Source organism: Pungitius pungitius, chromosome 1 (assembly GCF_949316345.1).
Source record: "Pungitius pungitius chromosome 1, fPunPun2.1, whole genome shotgun sequence".
NCBI classification, from domain to species: Eukaryota; Metazoa; Chordata; class Actinopteri; order Perciformes; family Gasterosteidae; genus Pungitius; species Pungitius pungitius.
Window position 1 is genome coordinate 30,826,014 of NC_084900.1, and position 23,833 is coordinate 30,849,846.

The window sequence follows — 23,833 nt, forward strand, 5'->3', positions numbered from 1 at the left end:
CAGTGCAGCTTCGCACAAAGGAATACACACAGTACATCCTCTTTGTGTTCGGGAACCTTAGTCAGAGTCAAAATGTACTATTGGTGTTACCATGGTGAAGTCTCTACTTTCTTTTGCGGAGAAAGTAAACCTTCCAAGAGCATAGCGCTCTGACGTCTAAGCAGATGGAGCTGTGGTTAAAGAGATGTGGAGAGTGTTCATGTGTGTTTGTGTATGGGCCAGTGTTCAGAGACTGAGAGCATAAGAGGTAAGAGAAGATTGCTCCAGAGTTATAATTGGATCTGTCTATTAACTTGTTTCTAAGACACTCAATGTGTTGCTCATCCTCTCTGTGTCTGTAAAGGAAGATTAATAAAGTATCTATTCATCTATTCATCTCCTCCTTCTTAAGGGTTTCCAATTTTAAATGGATTACGACACCGTCAGCTGCCACAAACCACCGCGGGCCATCTTTCGGTATCTTTTCTCTCTCACCCTGCATTGACTCTCTCATCATGTGTTCAATCTTTGCCCTTGAACCAACAACTTTCCACAGTTTGTGCGCACAGATGCCATATTGTGCTCCGATTTGCTCATTAGCCATTCAAGCCACGTATCAAATATGATCTTCAAGGGTCTAATATCCTGCTGCGACATCACGCCGGAAGCGGACGAATTTTAGTGCGTGTGTGTTTGTGCGTGCATGTGCGCGGATGCACATTTGCGCGAGTCCGCCCTGTCCAGATGTGCAGGAATGGCCGAATGTGGTAATGTTTCCTGTTTTGCTTACTTTCTTAGGTCAGCAGATGGCTGTGATGTTACTCTGAGTAGAAACAGAGGGCAGAAAGAGAGGAGACAGGGGGGGGGCTTTACTAAATGGTCAAACAAGATACAGTACAAGGAACCATTCTAGTAGCTCAGCAGGTCAATGTACACATTGTGAAAGGTGTGAATCTGGATTATCACTTGCTCTGGCTATGTTTCACCTTTACATTTTCTGTCGCAACGCCCTCATGAAATATTCTCAAAAAGAGCAAGACGTTAAAACAATGACCAAAACCATAAAAGGTTTTACCGGCATCCTGTTTGTGTGATTCTTGTATGTCACTTGTCAGGAATGCTGTAAAAAAACAACAACTTTGGAAACCTATTACTACTGTAAAGACACATCACTGGATGCGCAGACCTTCGATGGTGCATCAGCACCGAGGCACAATCACACACATCTATCATGTGATAAGGGCACCGTGGCCCGAGGAGTGTTTCGGTGACAGTAACATATGTGCACGTATGTGGACGGGACGGGGACGAATGGACTCGGGGGGGGGGAGGAAGGAAAAAAATCAGCACTCATTATTCAAACCTATATTCATAGATATTTTTGCAAAAGTGCACGTCTTACTGGTAAAGACACACACACACACTCATGTGTGTGGAGATGCATGAACGCGCATTCACAGCCACACTGTCAAAAGGATGGCGTGTTGTTGCACAAACACATAATGGCCGAGCAGTCCTGCAAGGACAGAGCCATTAGTGTGTCTTTGGGGAGGTTGTTGTTCTCTTTCTAATGGAGAGTGACCCAACAGAGGTAACCCAGGAGAAAACAGCTTCACTCTTGTTTTTTCATTTCCTGCCTGCCAAGTAACAGTCAGGCATCCGCGTCATTAAACAAACCTCCTCTACTTTTAAGGGAGAAGACTTCCATTCACATTTTTCTCAGGTATTACGTATGTAGTCAGTGACATAGTTTATTTCTCTGTGCCACAGATGTCCATCATTGTCCATACACTATTAAATAAAACACTCACATTGTTCCTTCTTTTATTGAACACACGCCCCTTCACAGATTTCTTTTTTTTTCATGCTCTAAAGTCTGCTAATCAGCTGGAAATAGTCCTCAAAAATACATTTAATCCTGTTGAAATCTTTTTTTTTGGTAGACTAGAGATTCTTTTGAATTAAAATGTCTTTAACCTTTATGCGATTCACATCTTCATTATGAACTAATCTTGGTGCTGATAACCTGACATTGCTGGAGGTGGCGAGGTAATTTTCATGAGATTTACGTGAAATCATTCTGTAGTTATAATACGTGCATTTCTAGATCTACACATGTCCTGCATTTGACTTAAGTACTATGTAAAGCCTGTCCAAGCTTTGCTGGCTTGAAGATTCAAAAACAAGCTCCTTAATGTCACTGCTAAAAAGCAGGAATTCGCTTGTGACCTGCCTTCATTTTGCTTCTTTGCTGCGTTTACTTCTTTGTTTTTTTCTGAGAGCTGACTACCGTTAGGATGCAAATATTGTCCCGCACACACAGTTCCTGGATGTAAATAAAAAAAACGTCACTCTCATTTTATTAATCTGGGATTATGAGAGGCTCCTCTGCTCGTTGTACAGCCTTTTCAGGGTTGGAGTGTATAGTATAGCGAGATGACAAAACAAGCAAAGAAACAATGAGCAAAAGACATTTAATGTGCCATGGGCCCTTTTAAACGGACACGCGCACGCACGCACGCACGCACACACACACACACACACACACACACACAGTTTAAAACAGATCAGTGTAATTCATCTACACCCCTGGGGAGTTGACAGGGATATTTGCATCCCTAATTCCCCCATCACCACCACGGCACCTCTCCACCGCCCCACCCCAACATGCCAGCTGGGCCCACCAGGGGCAGAGGCAGAGCAGGAAGTCTTCCACACACACACACACACACACACACACTTTCACACGGGCGCATGTGCAATCTTGCAGACCGTATCTAATCAATTTGACGCTGATGTTAAACAAAGCTTACGTTTAAAGGTAATTAAAATTGCCCAATTGAAGCCTGCATGTGTGTGCGTTCTGTCTGTTTGCATGTTTATGAGTTTCTTCTTTGTTCCCATTAAACCAATTACAAAACTTTTACATTTTACATTTTAAGTCTATTTTTTAGCTCTTTATATCTTGGATTTCCATATCGTGCTCGACTGGCTTTCATGTGAGCAGTGCCAGCAGGACAAAGTTGTTCTTTTTGTGCGGATTTCTTTTTGCTAAAGCAGTACTCGCTGCGTGAGTTAATATGTGTGTCTAGTGACTGCGAGTGTGAGCAGCATAAGGTTGAATCACAATGGCTCCTCCATCTCTCCGCTGAGCGGCCTGTCCCCAGGGATGTCTAATCAATTGTCTATTTGGCCATTCTCTTCAGGAGAAATCAATCCAGCTTTGTAAATCGAGTATGATGCAAGTGTGTGCACGTTAGTGGCCCCACCTTGTATGTGTGTATGCAAGGACAGTGTTCAGTCTGCAGCTGTTGTTGAGATTGACACCTTTGGCAGCTCAAAATCGGCCCTCCAACCTCATTTAAATGAGGTTTCCCTCTTTACCTCTTCTCTTGCCAGCTGGACTATTTATAGAGGGGTGGTTGAGAATGGAGTAATTGATGGAGGGAGGGGTTTGGGTCCTTTCAGCGTCATGTGTTAGGATAAATGCTTGAGAATATAGAACATGTTAGATTTAACAAGACAAAGTCTACAGGCAGCGTCTCTATCAGTCTGTTGAGGTACAGCTGGGCATTGAGCTAAACGTGATAACACGCTGACAAGTACTGCTGGAATAATGATCACCATTTTTACCATCTTAGGTCAGTGTGCTATAATTTGCTAATGAGCACAGAACAAAGACATCTACGGTTGATGTGAATGCCATTTGCTTTGCAGGTGTTTGAGTGGCCCATTCCCGCCTTTAGAATTCTTTTGTGTGCAGAAAAGGCAAATAATAGAAGATTTGAAGGCCGTGCAGGACTCTGGTGTTTACATCTTGAAGGCTTGAACATAGTCAAAGTTGATGGACTACATTTTTGCTCATGTTGAATTTTATATTATCTACTGAGAAAATGTATTTTGTTGCTGCTGTTTACTGAATTGCATCACTGATTGTTTGAATTGAATTAAAAACAAATTTGTAACACAGTTGTGATATAAAAAGTACACTGGTGAATTGTGGTTGACATTTTTGTACTTCAGTTCTATTAAACAATTTTTTTCTGTGCTCATGTGGGAGTCAGCTGGCGAGTTCTAATGGTCTATTGACCGGAACCTCTGGGATAAACAGGCTCTCCAATATCTTACTGCTATAACTCTTTTATCACCATCCCCCCATCACATATAAATACACTGAGAGAGAGAGAGAGAGAGAAAGAGCAAGGGACAGGATCACGTGATGTAGCGTAGGTGTCCTGATTGGTTAACTGGCTATGTGAGAATATATATGAATGAGTACATTTAGTTTGTCAGTCTATTGTTAGAATATTGTATTCTATCACACTCTCAGATTGGCTCGTTTCGGAGAAAGAAGTGTAAATCTTGTTTACTGCGCATGGATACATGGTGTGTGTATCACTGAGTGGTTCAACCACTTAGTGATACACACATCCCCATATACAAACACACACACACACACACGTATGAAGCAGCAGTCTGTCTGCAGCCCGACATGAATCATATAGCTCAATCTGAGCAGATTACAACAGCAGGGGGGGAGAGACAAATGCCAACATGCTCCCTGGCGGGTTGAAATGAGAAAGGCTTTTGTTTTGTTTTTTGATAGCAAGGGGCAAAAGGGCAAAGTCCAATGAATGGGGGCCAGGGCATTGTGGCTGAGGGGGCCTGGAGAGGAGGAAAAGATGGATACTGACAGATGTGACTGTGAGACCTGTCTGGTCTTGAAGGTCTCCCTTGTTGTTTTGTCCGTCTGACAGCCATCATATTTAATTTAGTTTGCTCCACAGCCATCTGGAAAAACAACTGCGCGTGCCCTGCCACTATCAACGCGTTCTCGTCGTTTCTATAGTCCTTATTCTCCCCTGGTGTAGATTTCTGTAGTTTCTTTCTTTTATTTAGATGATTTGGTTCACTGATGGATACTAATATGAATTATGATCAGTCCGCATAGTTTTTCATTTTGAGCATGGCGATCATTTATCAACTCATATATGGTCATATTCCATAGTGTAATTCTTGTTGTTAACGCCATGTGCATGCTGTGTTTTTTTTTCCATCCACTAATGATGTAACATGGCATGTCTAAAACTATCCCTGTGTGTACGCTCTCCTGCAGACCCGGAGTCCCAGAGGAAAAGGACCGTACAAAATGTTCTGGACCTTCGACAGAACCTGGAGGAAACCATGACCAGCTTGAGGGGCGTTCAGCTCAGCCACAGGTCAGCCACACACACACACACACACACACTCAAACAGGTGTGCATAGTATTGCAAAATAGGAACAAAAAGGGAAACGGCCAACGAAGAAAACAAGTGAAAGATCAGTGGAGTCGGCATTTTCTTATTGACATTGCAAACATGGTGTCGGGGTGTGGTGGTTAGCGGCCTGGGGGCTTTCAGATCGATATCAGTATTCCTGATGGGCCAGTAGCCATTAGTCGGCCTTTCCCTGTGTGCTCTGCCTGCCTTCCCTCCGTGTTGTGTTAATACGTAACTGAAGCAGGATTAGCTGAAAAAGCTGCAAAGCCGACTTCAAAGCCGACCCTGCCGATGCTCACTCACAACTCACATTCAGACGCACAACCGTACGTCCAATAATTGTGCGATCGAGTGTAAGCGAGCGTTCGCGTGTCACCTCCCTGCCTCCGTTTCCTGTCCTTCGCCGACGCATTGTGATTGCATTCGGCGCGTCTTCAGGTTTTGTCCTTGAGAGCTTCCCCTCTCTCTGCCTGTCCGTGTGTCCTCTCTCTGTCCCTCGGTGGGAGGTCCCCACGTGAAGATCAAATCAGCAGATGGTTCCCTGCTGGAATACATTTCCTTTGCCATTCATACTTTTATCACAGTGTAATAACCTTGACTCATTTCCCGCTGTCCCTGAAGACATATTCTGCTTTGAGCTTTAAGGCCTGTCGGTGGAAGTTTCCTCTGCAAACAAGAAGTCTGATTTCCTGTGAAAAACGTTAGAACGTCAGATTTGCATGAATTAAACAAATGGATTTTCGAGCAAACAAATTGTCTTGTCGAAACATTCTTTCCCTGATATATAACATTTGCATAACAACAAATGAGTCCTAACAAGAGAAGTGGCATCTTCTCTCTAGACCTGGACGTTTTGTGTTTGTGTTTCAGCATTTCATTTCAAAATGTTTCCATTGATGTTATTTGTGGAGAGGATTGTGTATCTCTCAGACAATGCTCCTGTCAATGTTGCAGCCAATGCATCTCCTTTCCTAAAACGTACCCTCTTTTTCCTTCCAAAGCTGTGTGGAGGGCACCATGTGCTACGAAAGCGATGAGGCTGCCGCCTTCTCAATTTCCAGTCTGTCAAATCGCTCCTCGCCGTTGTCGTGGCGCCAGGGTCAAGCCAGCCCCCGGCTACAGGCCGGGGAAGCTCCGTCCACGGGTAACAGCCAGTTGGACGTTCCCCTCCGGATCAGCCACACCGCTCGTATCCAACTAATAGAAGCGCTGGACGACTCAAATCCGTCCCTTCTGAAGGGAGATTACCTCGGCAACAGCAACCTCGGCTGTAGGAGCCCAAACAAGGATGAGGACGATGATGAGGATGACATCGATGATCTTGGAAATGGGTACGTTTTGCTGGGGGGGGGGGGGGGGGGGTTTCATTTGAAGGTGCCATTTCCACCTGCTTCGTTGATCTAATGGAGCCGGCAGCATGTGTTACATCAATGATCCGAGCATCCCGGAGCGATGTGAACACGGCCACCTGTTACAGCTGCAGACTGGCCCGTAGTTATTGGTTTACCAGCACAACAAAGCCTCGATCAACCGCTGCGTAATGCCTAACATGCTGAGCTGAGACACTGGCAGCTGCTTCTGCCGCAGCCAGAGAGCAGCACTCTGGCACAGGCGGGGGGAATGACGTCACAAACGTCGATGCCCCCCCCCCCCTCCCTCGCAGAGATAATTCCGTCAAATTCAGCTGCGAAGCCCGTCGGCTTTGCCAGCAGGGGCTTCGGTGTGGAGGACCCCTCGCAGCGTTGGCTCAATAGAGCCCCCCCTGGCAGAGCTGGAATGCAGGTGTCTTTGGGGAAACTCTTTTTGCGCGTTGCCAAGGTTGGACCAGTCAGAGCTGTCTGGGTCACAATGAGGTTCGTTTCAAAGTAGCCGTGGAACTGCCCCGGAACCGATGAGTTAGTGTGCAGATCACGTCGCCACAACAACAACAACAACAACACGTGGACTCTTGCAGGTTACTTTATCAGAGAAGTTCATCGCTGTGCTTCTTTTTGTGTAGTAGTTGCCACATCGTTGAAATGTCACAGCTTCCCACCTGCACGAGGGCTGCGTCGGCACGCGCTGTTTACCCCAAACGGGTCTCGAGCAAATGGGTTTGGGTGTCGGTCTGAAGCCCTTGTGGGTCGTGCTTTTGTGAACAGTGCTTTTCTTCACTCACTGAGCCTAAGAGAGAGCATGCGGATGGCAGCTGTTTGTTTTCAACTTGTTGCTTGGCTCCCTGAGTCTCAGTCTGAGAACACTTGCCATTTCACTCGATGACCATTCGAGAAGAATGACCGTAATTAATTAAAGTTTCACATCAGTCCACACAATACAATTAGGTTTAGAGGATTTTGTTGAAGAATTACCTAAATTGTTTTCCCTGAGTTTTGGACTCTCATGAAGAGGTATGACGCAACCGTTTGATTCCGTTACACAAACAGCATCATGTTCCACTGACCAACTCCCAACACAGCTAAGAAAAACACATTATCTCACTGCAAACTAGGATTCTGGCAGCGTGTGGGTGCAACGCTGCAGAACCCGTCCAAAAAAATACTCCTTTACTGGCCACCTCTTGACATCTCTACGGTACCCACAAGAATGCACCCCCCCAGTCCCCAGGAAATCAATTACAACACAGTTCTGCTCCCTGTTGGTTGTATCTGGTCAAGGCCTCCACTTAGTGGTTGTAGATTTATTTTGGGTTTTGTGTCAGGATTCAAAACAAACCCGCTTGACAGTAAAAAGATTGAGAAAGAGAAATTTTAGACGCATTATAGAAAGTCACACAATTTTAAAGCCTTTATGCAAAAGAGTTTATATATCTAAAAATCGGAGCATGTCCAGCCCCCCCCCCCCAAAGCTCTCAATATGAGGACGGCCGTGTGAACAAAGCACAGAGAAGTCGAGACAACTACTCACACAAAGGGAGAACACCTTCGTTCTCTGCTCAGCTCATGCGTTGCAAATCGTTGTGTCACGGTTTGGGTTCGTGTCGTTGTTTTATTTTGTAGTTTCATGTCTCTTGTGTCCCTGGGGTAACTTCACTTCCTGCCTTGTCCTGTCTTCCCCTGTGGCTGTCTGCCGTGTCGATGATTGTTTCCACCTGTGTCCAATCACCTGCACCTCCCCTGTGTATTTAAGCCCTGTGAGTCTCGTGTCTCTTGTTGTGTCATTACATGTCACTTGTTGCAGGTTGCATGTCACCCGTGTTGCGACGTGTCCCCATGCCATGACAAGCTGTTATTTCATAGTTTATGTTGTGGTTGTGCCAGGTCCTTGCCTCGTTGTTTTTTCCTTCCCCCTTCTCGTCTTGGTTTTGTTGGAGAGAGTTTTTTTGGATTGAGTTTTTTCTGAATTTTGACTATTAAAGTCTTCTTTTATTTCCCTGAACTCCCTTCCTGCCCTCGCACCCGCCGTACTGACACGTACTGTTGCTGCAAAGATAATGCTACGAATATTGTCTAGGGAAGCTCTGATACAATTCAGAATCAGTTATGGTAATTAAGTAAACGTGAGATCAAAATGTCTATCATTTATAGTCTTTAGGTAAGAGGTGGAATAATCTGTAAAAATGAATTAATCCTTGACTTGCAAAGATTGTAAAACTCATGTTTAGAGTGTGTTAGGTAGAACCAGGGAATGTTTGGCATTTCAGTGTGATCAAAACAATTATATTTTATGAAAATACATTTTAAGCAGATTTCACATTGCCCTCATTAATTCATCGTTTGTTTGTATGATCGTTTTGGGGGGGCATGCTGTAGTCTGGGACCTCCCGCCGCTTCAAACCGATGGGTCTGTACACTAGAGGGCAGGCTTGTCCCGCTGTCCCCTCCGTCCTTGCTCTTCCCCTCACAGTCAACCTGCAGCAGCAGCAAATTGATTACGTATACTCATCCATTATACATGGAGGCACTCTGTCATATAGGAGTCACGCTACATTATCATATCTCACCCCAGCATATATTATACATAGGATTCCCCCTCATAAATGATGTATCGCAAACACTCACACCTTCTTTGTTTGGGTCATGTGGTAGTCATGTCTTTGTTCTGTTACACTGGATAGGAGTTTGCCATAAACACATTTGGGTGGGGGGGAATTTGACTCACTCTGTACGCATGACTCACACATGACTGTACTGTGACCTGCTTGACGCACATACCCCTTACTCTCTCTCACACACACACACACTTACACACGGATACATGTATACACACACTGAGTCAGAACCCCTCAAGTCAGCTCTCCATTTCCTGATCTTTTCTAGCTTGGGCCCCTTCTTGTCTGACGAGTTCCACTCACATCTGGAAGCAGACCCCTCCCAGTGCCCCCTTTAAGCTCGTCATCACACATGTTATGCTCAAGACAGCGAGACGGGGGGGGGGGGCTATAATGTAAAGGTCAGTCGCGTGTAAAGGAAAATTTGGTGTGGTCCTTAAACTGGTTCACTTTTTAATTACAAACCAGTTTTCATTGGTTTACAGTAATGTTTAATGTAACAACATTAAACAGTAATGAACCAACGAGTATGGCACTCTTGGCCAAACATACCAATCTCAGAATGCAGGAACAATTTCTCTATACATGTGTGTATGAATGTTTAACATGGTGCGCTTGATAGTTGGTGTTGATTGCTGTTGTTACCGCTGGAGTCGTAATGAGCTCAACATCTACGCACATGGTTGCAGACAATGAGATCGCCATGGTTACGCCGCGAGACAAGCTGGTTCACTACACTAAGCGTCTGAATTATGAAAACATTTGTTTGGAGCAGGACGTACACACACACACACACACACACTCTAAGCTCCCTGAAGCTTCAGAGTCAGCTGCTTTAAGTGTTTTCGTTTAGCGCTGTCTGCTTTCTAGAAAAGCAGAAGTGAGCTGGTTGCTCTTAGTGTCAATCCAACCGAGTGCAGGGAACTGAAACAGAGAAGTAATCTGTTTAGAACGCACACAAGATGCCTGGAATAAGCTTTGATGTCACCAGTGGTTACTTTAACCTGCCACTAAATGTCTGTGTTATTCAAAGACTGAAGGTCATTATCTGTCCCCTGAGTGATGGCTATCTGAGCTTATGTCTGTGGTTGAACACTTCTAATGAGGTGCAACTCCTGGGCCTTATCATTGCCTGTAAACCTTATCTCCAGTGGGGCAGGGAAGCTATACACACAACCCTGCTTGTATGTGTGTGTGTGTGTGTGTGTGTGTGTGTGTGTGTGTGTTTGGATGTAGAGAGTAGTGTTAGTGCTCAGTACAAGCTCAATCTTGCTGTACTCTGACCCCACCTACTGGCCCGAAACTAGAACGTCACACACGCACACGCACACACACAATGTCATGCAGCCTGACACGTCTGAAAAATGAATTCCTCTTTCCCACATCTGAATGTGATTTATGTTGTAGGTGATGGATCTGCTCTCTCACCTACTCACTCGCTCACTCACTCTCACTTTCTCTTTCCTTCTCCCTCATACACACACGCGCACACACACACACACACACACACACGTGAAAACACAAACACTGATGTGACCCTCAGTGGACACGCCTCGGGCTTCCCTCAACCAGATCATTACACTGTGGCTCGTTCGGTACCAGTAATTTTGGATGTTTAGCTTATTTAATGCAGGCTGTTCAGATCCTGCAAAATGTAAATATTTTTTAATAGTCATTGGTTTAATGCCATTTCCATATTTAAACAGTTGGCATATAATTGAAAGCTGCTTAATGCATCAAAAAAATAAGTCTGTTTTTTTATTTTTGTCAATGTTATGTTAATGTGGACTGAGACTTGATTACTTTCTAAAGAAATGAAAAGCACATTAAGGAGAACTTGAAATTATAGCTGTGAAGGATTGTACAACTTGTGAGCCCCAATGAATTTTACAGAAGCTAAAAAAAGGGATATTAAAGAAACAAACTCACAGCATGGGTCGTAAATGTTCAGCCGTGTTCTAACAACAGCATAACGTCCAGTAAAAGCCACAAAAACACAGATCTGGTCCTTTAAGAGAAATGTTTGTGTAGATTACGTGTAGATAAAAATGTCTGCTTCAAGGTTGTCCTTTGTCTCCCCAAGTCTTCCTCTCTTTCTCTCTCTCTCTCTCTCTCTCTGCATGACATTGTTTGTCAGAAGCGGTCATGAGAGGCAGGTCGGGGGCTGCCTTTCAAGAGGGCGACAGGGCATGTGTTGTTCTTGTCGTCCCCTACCTGCTCCTCTCTGGGCCTCTCTGCCTCTGCGCGATGCTCCTTTGGCTCCCTCTGCTCAGGGCTGCGTGTAATCGATTACATTTCCTGCCATTATGGGGGGAACTTGACCGAGAGGAGGAGTGCGCTCTCTCTTTGTTCCAGCACGTGTGGGCAAAGCACTATGGGGAGAGCACGTGCACACTCTCAATAAGAGCCCATCACCATGATCACATGAGCATACGAGCAGTCATGAGGAGCTTATTTGACCATATGTGTTGCAGAGTTAGCAAAGAATGCTAGCCATACTGACACTAAAGGAACAGTTTATGAAGTAGTTTCTATCTTGTTGCTGAAGTTTTGTTTGAATATAATTTGTGCTATTTTTCTCAAGGAGGATGTAGTCGGCTTCAACTGTAACAGCAGGATGGTGCTGACAAACAATTATGATATTAATCTGCTTGTGTGCTTAAGTGGCACAAATACACTCACAGCCACATATACACACATGCAGGCATACGCACACTAATTCCCAAACACATTAAAAGATTTAATATTACCGGACATATGGGGTTCGGGGGATTTGCTGCGCTAGAAACCCTGTGACACCTCCCTCTTCATTTATTATCAAAATGGATTAAATGGGTCTGTTTGAGCAAAACGGTTTCATCACTAACCTTCTTAATTCACTTCAGTTACAGTACATAGTTTGCTTCATTTCCAACACGTATGGCACAAAAGCAGAAAAGGACACGGTGCCCTAATTGTCGGTTAGACCTGCGAGACTCTCACTGTTGCTAAAGAAAATCTATACTGATACAACTGTTAAAGGAATGCTTCCTGTAGCTCGACGTGGAGATTTTTAGTTTGACTATGAGCCATTTGTTCATTGTGAAACATACGGGTGTTGAGCAACCAACACATGTGCTGGAATGGAGCTTGGGAACTAAACTTAACATCCTTCAGACCGGTTTTCCCACATTCTGCCTTGGAACAAAAGAAGAGGTCTGGGGAAGTGAAGGAAATGAATCTTTTCTCAATTTCCTTGCTGTCTTTTCCTTGGACTTCTACAACATCTATCTAATATCTCCAATAGGACTAAACGCTCTCATTTCAAGGCCGTATAATTCAACTTCACACAATAAAATACCAAAACCTTTGCCAAAGCTACTGTCAACCCCCCAACCCCCAAGCGTCCCGTCCCGTCCTCAGGCCTGGTAAATCTCTGTGGAGACGCTATGGTATAATCCCCACTAATCTCTGGCTTCCTCTTATGGCAGAGTTGGAAAAGAATAGGAGAATTTAGGGACTTGGTCAGCAGTCTGCAAGCATGTGTGTGTGTGTGTGGACCCCCACATAGTTCAGAGCGATGTGTTACTATGACAACAATACGAGTGCGCAAAGGAAATAAACAGAGTGTGCGCAAAGAGACTTTACTTAATTTACAGAGGTTAAAATGTCACAACTTGTGCCTGATGACCAATTTCACCATGTTTCCCCTTCAGGAAATAGACCAGCCCCTCTCTTTCTGGAGACCTCACTGAATTCCCTTTATTTTATTTTGTTATCTTTTATTATCACATGTGACCTATACAAGACATGAAAAGGAGGAAATGACATGAAAGCAACTGATGGTGAAGTTGATGCTAAAAAAACAGGCATATATATAAACCATAGAGACTGACATCATTCAGTCAACAAACTACTGCTTTTAAGACTTTAGAGCAAGGCCTCTATTTAATTAGTTACTGGTGTATGAAGACAAAAATAAGAAACATGAATATTCCAAAGCCTGGTCAATTGAACCACTTAAACAACTGCTACCATCTTTACACAATCCAATGCCATACATACGCATATATGGTAAATAATTCTTTAATCATTGCAGTTCTTTTATAGCTTTTCATACAAATACTAGAAAGATGCTACAGCAGAACAAAACAATACAACTATACAGTACACAGTATAGCTCGCTTTAAAGTATATAGTGTATATAGTATATGTACTTTTAAGCTACCATGACCAAGTACCTACAAGAATAATGAGATTCCAATCTACCTGTAGGTTTACCTGGTGTTAAGTGCCGCATAGCAAATGTAACGATGGTTAACATGATAAACATTATACCTCTTGAACATTAGCATGTTAGCACCTCCATTGTGTCCTTTTCTTTTTAAGTAGTGTATTTTTTAGGTGAAACATTAACTTTAAGAATAACTTATTGTTATAATTCTTTGTTCCCACTTGCTGTTAATTGTCATTGTTAAGAGTATCCTTCTTGTTTAAAGTATTCCAGGAAATGAATGGGTTCATTCCTGAAGATTGGTTCCCACAGTAGAAGACTCCCTCCCCCCCCACCACACACACACACACACACCTCCCCCTCACCTTGCTCTCACTCATTCATGACCTCCCTCTACATCTATAACGCCTTTAAAGTACATCCTCGGTTCCTCTGTGGGGGGTAAATTAAACTGGATGGTTAAGGACAAGCTTTTGCATGGAAGCCGCCTCAAATCTTTTCCCCACTCACACACACACTCACACGTGCACACAACCACACACATCCATGGAACATGCACACCATAGCTAAGCCTTTCAGAGGGTTAACAGTGGGGTGTGATGGGGGTTTGTAATGCGCATCAGAATGAACTCTGCCTTCCTCCCATTGACTCCCACAGTGTTATTCTCTGGAGTTGTTTCGACATTAGTCACACACTTTTCTTTCTTTTACCATCATTGTCCTTTCCTATTCTACTCATTAACCCGTCTCTCACACTCAGCCTTCCCTGTATGCACCGGTGCACCCAACAGTGAACACATCCTCATTATATTACCAGGACGTGTGTGCCAAACTGGTTGCAGGAACCTGTTGAGCTACTGTATATTTGAACGGTTTGATATGGTGGCATTTTTCTGTAACTGCTTTTGTTTTTGTTCCTCTTGTTCCTGTCAGGTTCTTGAAAGACAAACCATCTTTGAAGTCAAGTTTTCTGCGCAGTAGGACTTTTTTTAAACCTTGAGAACACCGCTCCGAGCCAGAGCTTAATTGGATGCTTTCGGTGGGCCGGACATGGAGGGTCCCTAAACTAAGCACGCGAGCACCGTTTCAGGCGAGGGACCCACACCTTCATGCTAAACCCTGCGTGTGTCTCTGTGAGGTCATGCATTCAGGTTTCTAAAACTTTTGTCTGTTGTTATGTTAGTGAGCTACTAGATGGAACATGCAGGCTGGTATACAAACTATGATTTGACTCTGGCTATTTGCCCAGGAAATCAGGCAAAAGAATGTATGTGTTGACAGATGTCCCCGGGGTGTGTGTGTGTGTGTGCGTGTGTGTGTGTGCGTGTGTGTGCGCGTATGGACAGGTAGGGAGGCAGAAAAACAAGTGTTGTAGTGTTTCTGAATAATGGGGCCGAATGAAGAGACAATCCTAAGTTGATAGGAATTATATTTATTATGATGAAGAGTCTTTCAGTCTGATAACTACGTGTGTAGGGGTGTATTATGTTTGTTTTTTGTGGCATAGCAGGTGTTGAATGTGCCTGTGTGTGTGTGTGTGTGTGTGTGTGTGTGTGTGTGGGGGGGGGGGGGGGTTCCTGGTCTGATAAGAGGGATGAGCTTTCCCAGTCACTTGTCTCTTTCATCAGTAGAGCAGTGACAGGTTCCCAGGGTCATGTGGATGACCCTGCCTGTATACTGTCATTACAAAGTTACATCACCACCTAATTAAACTGGTCTTCTGCAAAGAAAAAAACCCACACACACAGACATTGAACACTGTGGTCTTAAGGTACTGAGGAAAAAGGCCTGTGGCCGTGAAAAAAGAGACACTCTTTGATGAGGAGACAGCGGGCGAGTCTGGCCATGAGTCAGTGGTCAAAGTAAGAGCCGGAGCGCTGTCCAGCTAGGCTTTCCAAAAACTAAGATGTGAGTTGACATTTAAAAAAAAATAGAAACGGCTTGCATCGACTCCATGAGGAGTGCGTGCGTGCGTGCGTGTGAGTGTTTATGTGCTTGCATACGAACATAAACTGTTTTCCTTTCTCTATATTAGTAATGCTAGGCAACAATGATGACAGTGGCTCCGCACAACGGCAGTTCAGCATGCCATAGTTCCACTGAGACCTCCAAACATGCACACAAACTCACACACACACACACTGTGCCCACCTGGCCTGTGAGCGGTAGCCTGAAGAACCCTGTCTCTGCATTTTAATTATCTCTTTTTCTTTCTAATTCTGCAACTGCTTTCTCCAATCTTCCTAGGCCACTCACACCATTCTACTTACTGAAAGACAGTGTTAATCACCACCCCCCCCCCTGTGCCCCCTCCCTGTCTGTCTCTGTCTTTCTCACCCTTCATTCGCTTATTGAACAGATCCAGCAGACAGACAGACCTATTCACCGGGGTCCACTCAGTGGTTAAAGTGTTTAGAGACCACTGGTCGTGAGGGGGAAGAACCAAAGGGGGAGTGGATACATGATACCCTCTCCATTTCTCTGCAAGTCTCCAATACACACTCGGATACAACGGAGACACTGGTCATCTATCCTCCCTGCTTCGTTACATCCTGATCTTGTTCAATTCATCCCAGCATTGCTGGGGCTTTTAGCAGCATTTCTCTAAGACACCAGGCGGCTGTAGAAGGATAATAATGTGTGAATCAAAGGTTTTTAATTTCAGAGACATCCATTGTTACGGTCCCTCCATGAAGACCATTTATTATTTGTTATGACAAAGGTTGAAAGTTTGTAAGTATTTGGTTTCTTTAGTGACAATCCTTTGTTAAATTGAAGTTTTTAAGTTTTTATATATGATGTTACAGCCCAACCATAAGAGATACTTGAAATTTGATCCACATCCCAATACAGCATTAAACCGATTCCTTGCTAATGATTTACTCATTTCATATTATCAGGTCTCTAGTTGTAATAATACTCTTTGGCTTTTAAAAAGGCATGCATTAAAGAGCTGAAAAAGAACAAGCAAGATCAAGAGGATATGTTTCTCAGCCAAAAGCGTCTTTCCGAAACCTGGCAACCTGAACCGTTTTCTTGTAACTGAGAAATTATTAACCATCGGTAAAGCAATATTCACCACAAGGTGCCATATTATACACCAATGAATCAGTGATAACTGATATGATGTCAATCATGAATTCAGAAATGGGCCACCCTGAATATTTAGTATAGAAACGTATTAAGCTCTTGATTCCAGATTCCAGAGCGTGGCTTGAGCTTCACACGTCCATGTTTTTCTTTTTAGAAGGTGAGGTCTTTGCTTTTTAGTTAAACAGTTATTCGTAATTTCAAGTAAATCATCTACTCACTTCTCCCACCATTGTTCCATCATGTGAAACAAAGTGAAAATGAAGATTGAATGAAACCTCTTGGTTTTGCCATCAGAGGTTTGATTACAGATTCAACGTGTGGCTTTCTTTAGTAAAAACGGAGACCGCGTTTTTTTTTCATCCTGCGGTTGGATGCGCGTTAAAGTCTCGCTTTATTTGAAAAAGGCACAGCTGGTCGCGATCAGTGAGACGGGGGCCGCAGGAGGAGGAGAAGGAGGAATTCTGGGTGTTGCCTTTCTATCCGCGCCTCCCTCCCTCCCTCCGTCAGCGCGTGTCTGCGTGTGTGTGTGTGTGTGTGTGTGTGTGAGTGTGTGTCAGAGCGGAGAGGCGCTGGGTCGGTCAGTCAACGCTGCCGACTCTCACAGGCGGTTCCCCGGTTATCAGCGGAGGAAACCACCGGTCGAATCCGCTCCACTCTCCCGGGATATGCCCAACGGGAACAACGCGGCGTGAAAGGATGAGCGGCCGCGTACTGAACGGGAAAATGCTGCAGCTCCCGGCTCAGCAGCGCGCGGGGAGGACAATGCACTTTCTATCAAGGTAATAGATGACACAGGAACCCGGACGGAAACGCGCGTTGACACACCGGTGACAACGCGATTGTAACGCGCGGTGTCGGACATGGGGAGGGGAGGGGAGGGGGGGGTGAATGGGTTGTAGAAAGCCAGTGCGTAAAAAGCAGCAGCACGTCTCATTGATACAACTCCCAGCAGCTGCATGGTGGCAAGTTTCATTATTGTGACAGGCGTGCGGTCCGCTGTGATAATGCGTCTATAGTCTAGACGCCGAGTGAGGAGGAGGCGTTTGGCTCGCGTATAGATGGAGCTGTAGTCTCCACAGGCACAGCGCCCAATGCGCAAAGCCATATGTTGAATCACCACTGTCTTTTTTTTCTTCTTCTTTTATACGTCGGGTTAGTACAGAGTATTTAATCAGGGTCTGTAAGGTAGCATCGTGCCCGAAAAAGCGTCCGCGTTCCTGACAATAGTAAAGTGACTTGGTGGTTAGGAATGCTGCGTGTGGATGTTTAGGCGCATTGTGTGTTTGCGTGCATTAAGTCTTTCTGTGATTTATTTGTCCATTGTTTTCCGCTGCTCGCGGTGCCAGTTGGTTTGCTGGCGTTGGGAGGGCAGAGGCAGGTATGCGTGTGAGTGGGTGTGTTCGCATTGATCCACTGCAGAACCAAACCCGCATTGTGTGAACGGCTGACCTACATCCTCAACGTCGTCTTCTTCTGGCATGTGATTGGATTGGATGTACAGCGGCAAGCCCCCGGTGGCACATACCCACGCCGTGGGACTAATTGTATGTCTCAATGTGTGGGCACTGTGGTTATACTTTATGTGACATCTCAATATATTGAGAAATGATCTATATCATTGACAGTTCTCTCTAGTAATAATCTCTCTAGAAAGAACACACAACAACATCGATAGAAATGTTTGAATATATTAGTGTGTGTGTGTGTGTGTGTGTGTGTGTTTGTCTAGGAGGATTTTCAGGGTTTTGGGGTCAGCTTTGCTCTCATTGGTCGACTAACCCCTCCTGCATCCATTGACTCTTTAAACCCATTAGGCAAAAGTGGTTTGGCATCCGGGCGTGAGATGCACGACCAACAGACAAAAACACTTTCACCGGCTAAGCTAAGCCAATGAGAAACACACAAACATTTTTAGTTTGACTCCCAGAGGACCAACCAGGCTGTATGAATCTGTGTGTTTTAGTTGAATAGGTCCGCTTAAATGGATTGTCCGTCAAAAAAACAGATAAACTATATGATGGAGGGTATTAGTAAGTGTGTGAAACTGCAACATGTGTAACCCTAACCCCCAACAGTATTAGCTAATACTGTTTAGTATCAGTAACCGGTCATAGAAAACACAAAGATTTGATCAACTCTAACGGTCACGTTGTGAGCAGTCCAACAACAACGTGTCCGCCCATGTGTGTTTTGTAATCTGAACAATATACAAATAGCTTGCTCATCATGGCCCACCCTTACCTTGATCCACTCCAGATTAACAACACAACCTCTGTCCAAATAGCTGATTTGTGTGGTTTTACATGGTGACATCACTCGTTAGTGTGACTCACATCCAAATCCTGTCCGTTTAATTTTGATTAAATACAAATGGCGCTCTGTTAAATGTGATCTTGCGTTGTAGCTGATGTCTTTTAGTGGTCCACGGGAAGTGTTGGTCAAGGCAAGCTCTGATTTTTTGATTACTTGAGCAGCTTCCTGCTGTCAGCTGCTTTACAAGAGACCAAGCATGGTAATTAAAGCTGAAATCCATAATGATTTTAATTAATATATCATAATTATATCCATCTGTATGATGGAGTGTGGTGAAACGGCACATTCATCACGCTATTTAGAAATGTCTATTGGGTTTTTCGGTTAGCACCTGTCAGCCTCTCAAACCTTTTGTATTTTAATAAATACATTATTTATTATACGTTTTTGCTCTTTACACACACAAATGTTCTTGAGTTTGCACGCAGCAATGCGTGTCTCCAGAATAAATTCCATCTCACACAGTGGGTGAGTAGGAAGGGTCAGTGGCTGGTTGAGATTCCTGTCACACCCTCGTGATTCATGAACGAGTTTGGTAAACCTAAGCACACAAACACATTCAGATGCATTTGAAAATACATATTAAGCATTGAAAGGCTTTTTACCAACCAAAAAAAAATATCTTGTTCACATAAAACGACAGAGTAATCAAGATAATGGAAGTCCTTTCTTTTGGGCATGTGCAGGGTACTCAGCCGCTGGATTCATTTTCGGTGGCCAAAAGGTCAGGTGCACGGAGACAGAAGGCCAAAACAGCAAAAAAACTGGCTGAAGTAGTTTCGTATTGCCACTGACTCTTGATGTTCTGCAATAAAGGGGGAGTTAAACTTGCCCTGCCTGCAAGGTCATAAGAAACACCTGAAAGCGAAACAACAGATGCTTGTAACCTGTGCTTGTAAGACACATGCACCCTGTTTTTATTGCACACACAGGAGCCTGTGTTCACAAACAGCGCTCATATTTTCATGAGGTGGTGCCCCCGTGGTTTAGTGAGTTTCTCTGCGACATCAAAGCCGGCGAAGGACCCGCAGCCAGACAACAGTTAACAGGCTCGCTGGGGACGCGAGAGAAGAGAGAACTGGAGGCCTAACCTCGAATGTCCGTTGAGTATCAAAAAACCTCTGGATGTTATTTGGACCTGAGAGTGAAGTAGGAAATGTAGAGTGAGTAAAAAAAAAAATCAAGACAATGACTCCATTGAAACTTTTGAAAGTTCATTTGAAAGTGAGGGTATTAGCAACGTGCTTGAGGCTGTAGATTTTGTTTTTATTAGAACCTCTGGATCAGTCATTTTATTTTTCGCGTGTTTGTGCACTCATGCGGTGGTATGCACGTGCGTGTGCATATGTTGGAGGATCAGGGAGTGGGACCCCAGAATACACTTGCTGGAATGTGGAGTGTGTGCTTTGAGCGGCCCGAGGCGAAAGAATGTCTCTCAAACTCACTGTATCGGCTTTAAGTGGCATGACCAGGGCTGCGTGTGTTATGAGTGACAGCAGGTGATGGGTGCGCCCCCTCTGGGCTTGTCGGTCAGCACCACATGTGTTCATGAATGCTGACCAAAACACCCCCCCCCCCCTCCCCCATCACCACACAGCATGGGAGTAATGTGTGTATGTGTGTTTCTTTTAGAGTTTTCTGCTTTATCTTAGCCTGAAGCAGTGAAAGAGTATCTCTGCTATCATTTTTCTCAGGTATTTTTCGGACAATCTTTGGCAGGTTGTTAGTGATATTTAACTCAGATTTTTAGCCACTTTGAAAAAAAAGGAATGCGATCACATTCATTCAATTTGCATGTTTTCTTGTAGAAAAATTAGCTTGAGACGTCTGTAATGTTCTGGGAGATTAAAATTGAACCAAATGGTAGCATGAGTTGAGGACCTGTTGTCATTAGAAGATACGCCACTGACCATACAAGGACGAGGAGGGAATTATAATTATTTGTGTTATTTTGAGAGGATGACTCCATGAAATGTCAGTTATTTACAAAGCTGTACCAGTTGTTGTCATTGAAGCATTTGGTAACCATGTTGAACACAGCTGACATCGCCGTTCCCCAATCTGCTATAGATGAATGCATATGTGTGCATCAGGGTGTGTTGCAGACAGAAAGGCAAGTTTATCGTACAGTACATTTCAACAACAAGGTCATGCAGACTGCTTCACCTAAAGCAGTGTTTCTCAACTGGTGGGTCGCGACCCACTAGTGGGCCTATTTGTAGTGGGTCGCGGGCCTTTGCATGGGAAAAAAAAAAAATCATCCAATTTTATTTGAATACCATCCTATTAATATAATATAATACGTTCATAATCATTTTTCGGGTTTTTAAACTTCGGTCGATGCAACATTGCCCCCCCCCCCCCCCCCCCCTAAACCCAACAGGTCAGCTGGGTGGTTTTTCACCACTGCGTCGTTGTCGTTGACTTGTCTGAAGGGAGCCCAGAGGAAATTCTACCTCGGAATCAAGCCCCCGGCCTGGGCCTCTGCTTGCCGGGGTTCCCCCCGGTTTGCCCCCCACCCCCCCTGTTCGCTCCTCCTGCGTTCTTGGCCCTTGAGTCTTAAGCTGGGAAGCCCTTCACACGGCATCGCAGACTGAACTACTTATGGAGGTGATTTAGAAGGCTGTTCCACCTCGTCCCGGGAGTGCTGTCCCTCTTTTTGCTTCCTGCTCTCTTGAAGGGAAGAAAAGGACCTTGGCTCAGGGTACTTTGGGGGCCATGGGTTATTGGGTCATATAAGAGCTTTGGTGGACACCAAACATTGAGACATTTTATTGTCTTCTGAAATCCAAGATGCTTTCACCTGAGCTCTCATGCTCTCCACACCGAGGGCATGAAATCACTTGCAGAGTGACGTGCAGAGAGAAAGTTTTTATCTATCGCTGCTTCATTTATCCAAATGAAGTTCAAAAGTCATTGTTTGTATTGTGGCAGCATTCAAAGATAAGAGTAAAGATAAGAGCAGTACAATTTTAACTTTGACATCATCTGAGCTGCGTAAGAAGAAGAAAACACAAAGAAGACTCTTCTGCACACCTCCCCAAGCTCCCACTGTTTGCTTTTTTGGGGTTTATGATAATAGAAGATCACGGTGACCCCCCCCCGGGGCGTCTTTAACAGTCACTCAATTTTTGGTTCCAAGAGTATTTTAGGGTCCTTATATAGGAAGCTCGGAGGCTTCCCCTGCTCATTCGGTTTCATTTCACGTGGATGAAGTACGGAGCCAAGTCAGCTCGGAGCTGTGACGTGTTGAACTCTGAGCAAACTCTGTCCGTCCACCCTGCAGAGATCAGGCGGAGAGCCGGGATCCGGAGATACATTTGGTTGAGCAGTTTTTTCTCTTGTTAAGCTGTACAGTTTTCACCCATCTCTCTCCACCTCCCCCACACTCCAAAAAAAACAAAAAAAAAAACTGTTTGACTCTGAGTGCCTCCTCAGTGCTTTAACGTTCCAAACTGAAAGCCCCAAGCATTTGCAGAATGCGTCCCTGCCGTTGCAAGGACACATTGGAAGAATAACGCACCTCCGTATTCTTCTGCACACAGAACCTCAGCCTAAAGTCTGTAATATGTGGCCCGACTGAAACCCCGGCGGAGCTGGGACTGGAGCAAAGCACACACACACACACTTCTGGCCGCTAATTCAATCTTCACTCCACGGGAACATAGAAATGTAGTGCACTGGATTGTATGCTCCTGAGTGTATATGTGAAAGTGTATTTGTGTACACCCCCCCCCCCCCCCCCCCCCCCGGCCATAGCTGTCAGGGATATGCCTGTCAAAGGCACAACAGCGTTTCTCCTTTGTGATGGCCATTTAGGGATGTGAACTCGTATTTCTCTCCTTGGACTCGCACTGAGACGCACAACACACACACACACACACACACACGCACACACTTACAGGACCCGCGAGCCGAGGTGCCCCTGCTCTGCTCTGATCCCGTTGGCAGATGGAATTAGCAGTAATTACGAGCTCATTAATTCCAGCCTTTTCTGTAATCCCCCATAATGCCCAAATACTGCTGCAAGTGTGCACGCGTGTGCGCACAATAGGACTGTCCAAGTAGCCGTCACACATTGTTCCAATCCACATTGCAGATTTGGGACGGGGAGGAAACCATTAAAAGGAGAGGAAATTCATTTCTCGGATCAGTGTTTGCCCAAATGGCTCGCGCAATCTAGTTTTTAATTGCGCCTTGTCAATGATTTACTCTACGTGTCCCACAATACAACTCCGCAGAGACTCTCTATTGGGTGGCTAATTAAAACCCATTATCTGTTTGCTAAATACCCCCACAAGCGTCCCGAGTGCCCGGGCAGCAACACGTCATCACAAAAAAGGGGTCATTCATGAGTGAAGCCAAGCATCAGCACAGCGTGTACAGCGGTGTTTCTCTTACAACAACATACCGTAGCTCCAGTCAAGCAGAGGGCCCGTACTTTATGGAAACGAGCAGCTGACCTGACATCTTGAGCCATCGCCTCGCGTCTGAAGTACAATCACAGACCGCTAACGTAAAACACCATCGTCACAGACATAGTTTTGCTGCCTGCAGCCGTAGCTTTTATGGCCCTACATGGTGCAGCAGTCACGGCAAATCCAGGCATTTTAAAACAAAATCAAAGCCGTCAAACGTTTGAGATGGTCGTGCAGCCATGTGTGAATATTTCAATAACATCTCAACCGCTCCTGTTTCTGCTCTCTGTTTGATTGGAAGATGTATATTTGGTTTAGCCGTATGCTATGTGCTTATAAGCCACCAAGGTCAATCACAGATCCGTGTGTTAGTCTTTTTCCCGATGAAGAGCGGTTCCAGGGACCCATATTGTTAGCCATCTGTGCACATAAATCCCATTCACCCTCTCTTTCCATTCTATCAGGTAAAGGCCTCTCCACTCATATTTAATGCAGGTTTATGGGTTATAGATTATTGCATTTCTGCATTTCTAAACCGCTTCTACCGCATTCTTTGCTAAGTCTCAGTTT

At 44.7% G+C, this 23,833-nt stretch overlaps 1 protein-coding gene across 3 annotated transcripts in view; it reads left to right on the top strand.

Moving 5' to 3' along the window:
• The window catches only part of LOC119223130 (neuron navigator 1-like), a 67,511-nt gene that overhangs the window by 20,172 nt on the left and 23,506 nt on the right, over positions 1-23,833 (top strand). For all 3 annotated transcript variants that reach the window (XM_037480246.2, XM_062564840.1, XM_062564843.1), the window contains exons 5-6: positions 5,096-5,198; positions 6,240-6,569. In XM_037480246.2, the coding sequence (XP_037336143.2) occupies positions 5,096-5,198; positions 6,240-6,569 (433 nt within the window). The remainder of the gene's footprint in view (positions 1-5,095; positions 5,199-6,239; positions 6,570-23,833) is intronic.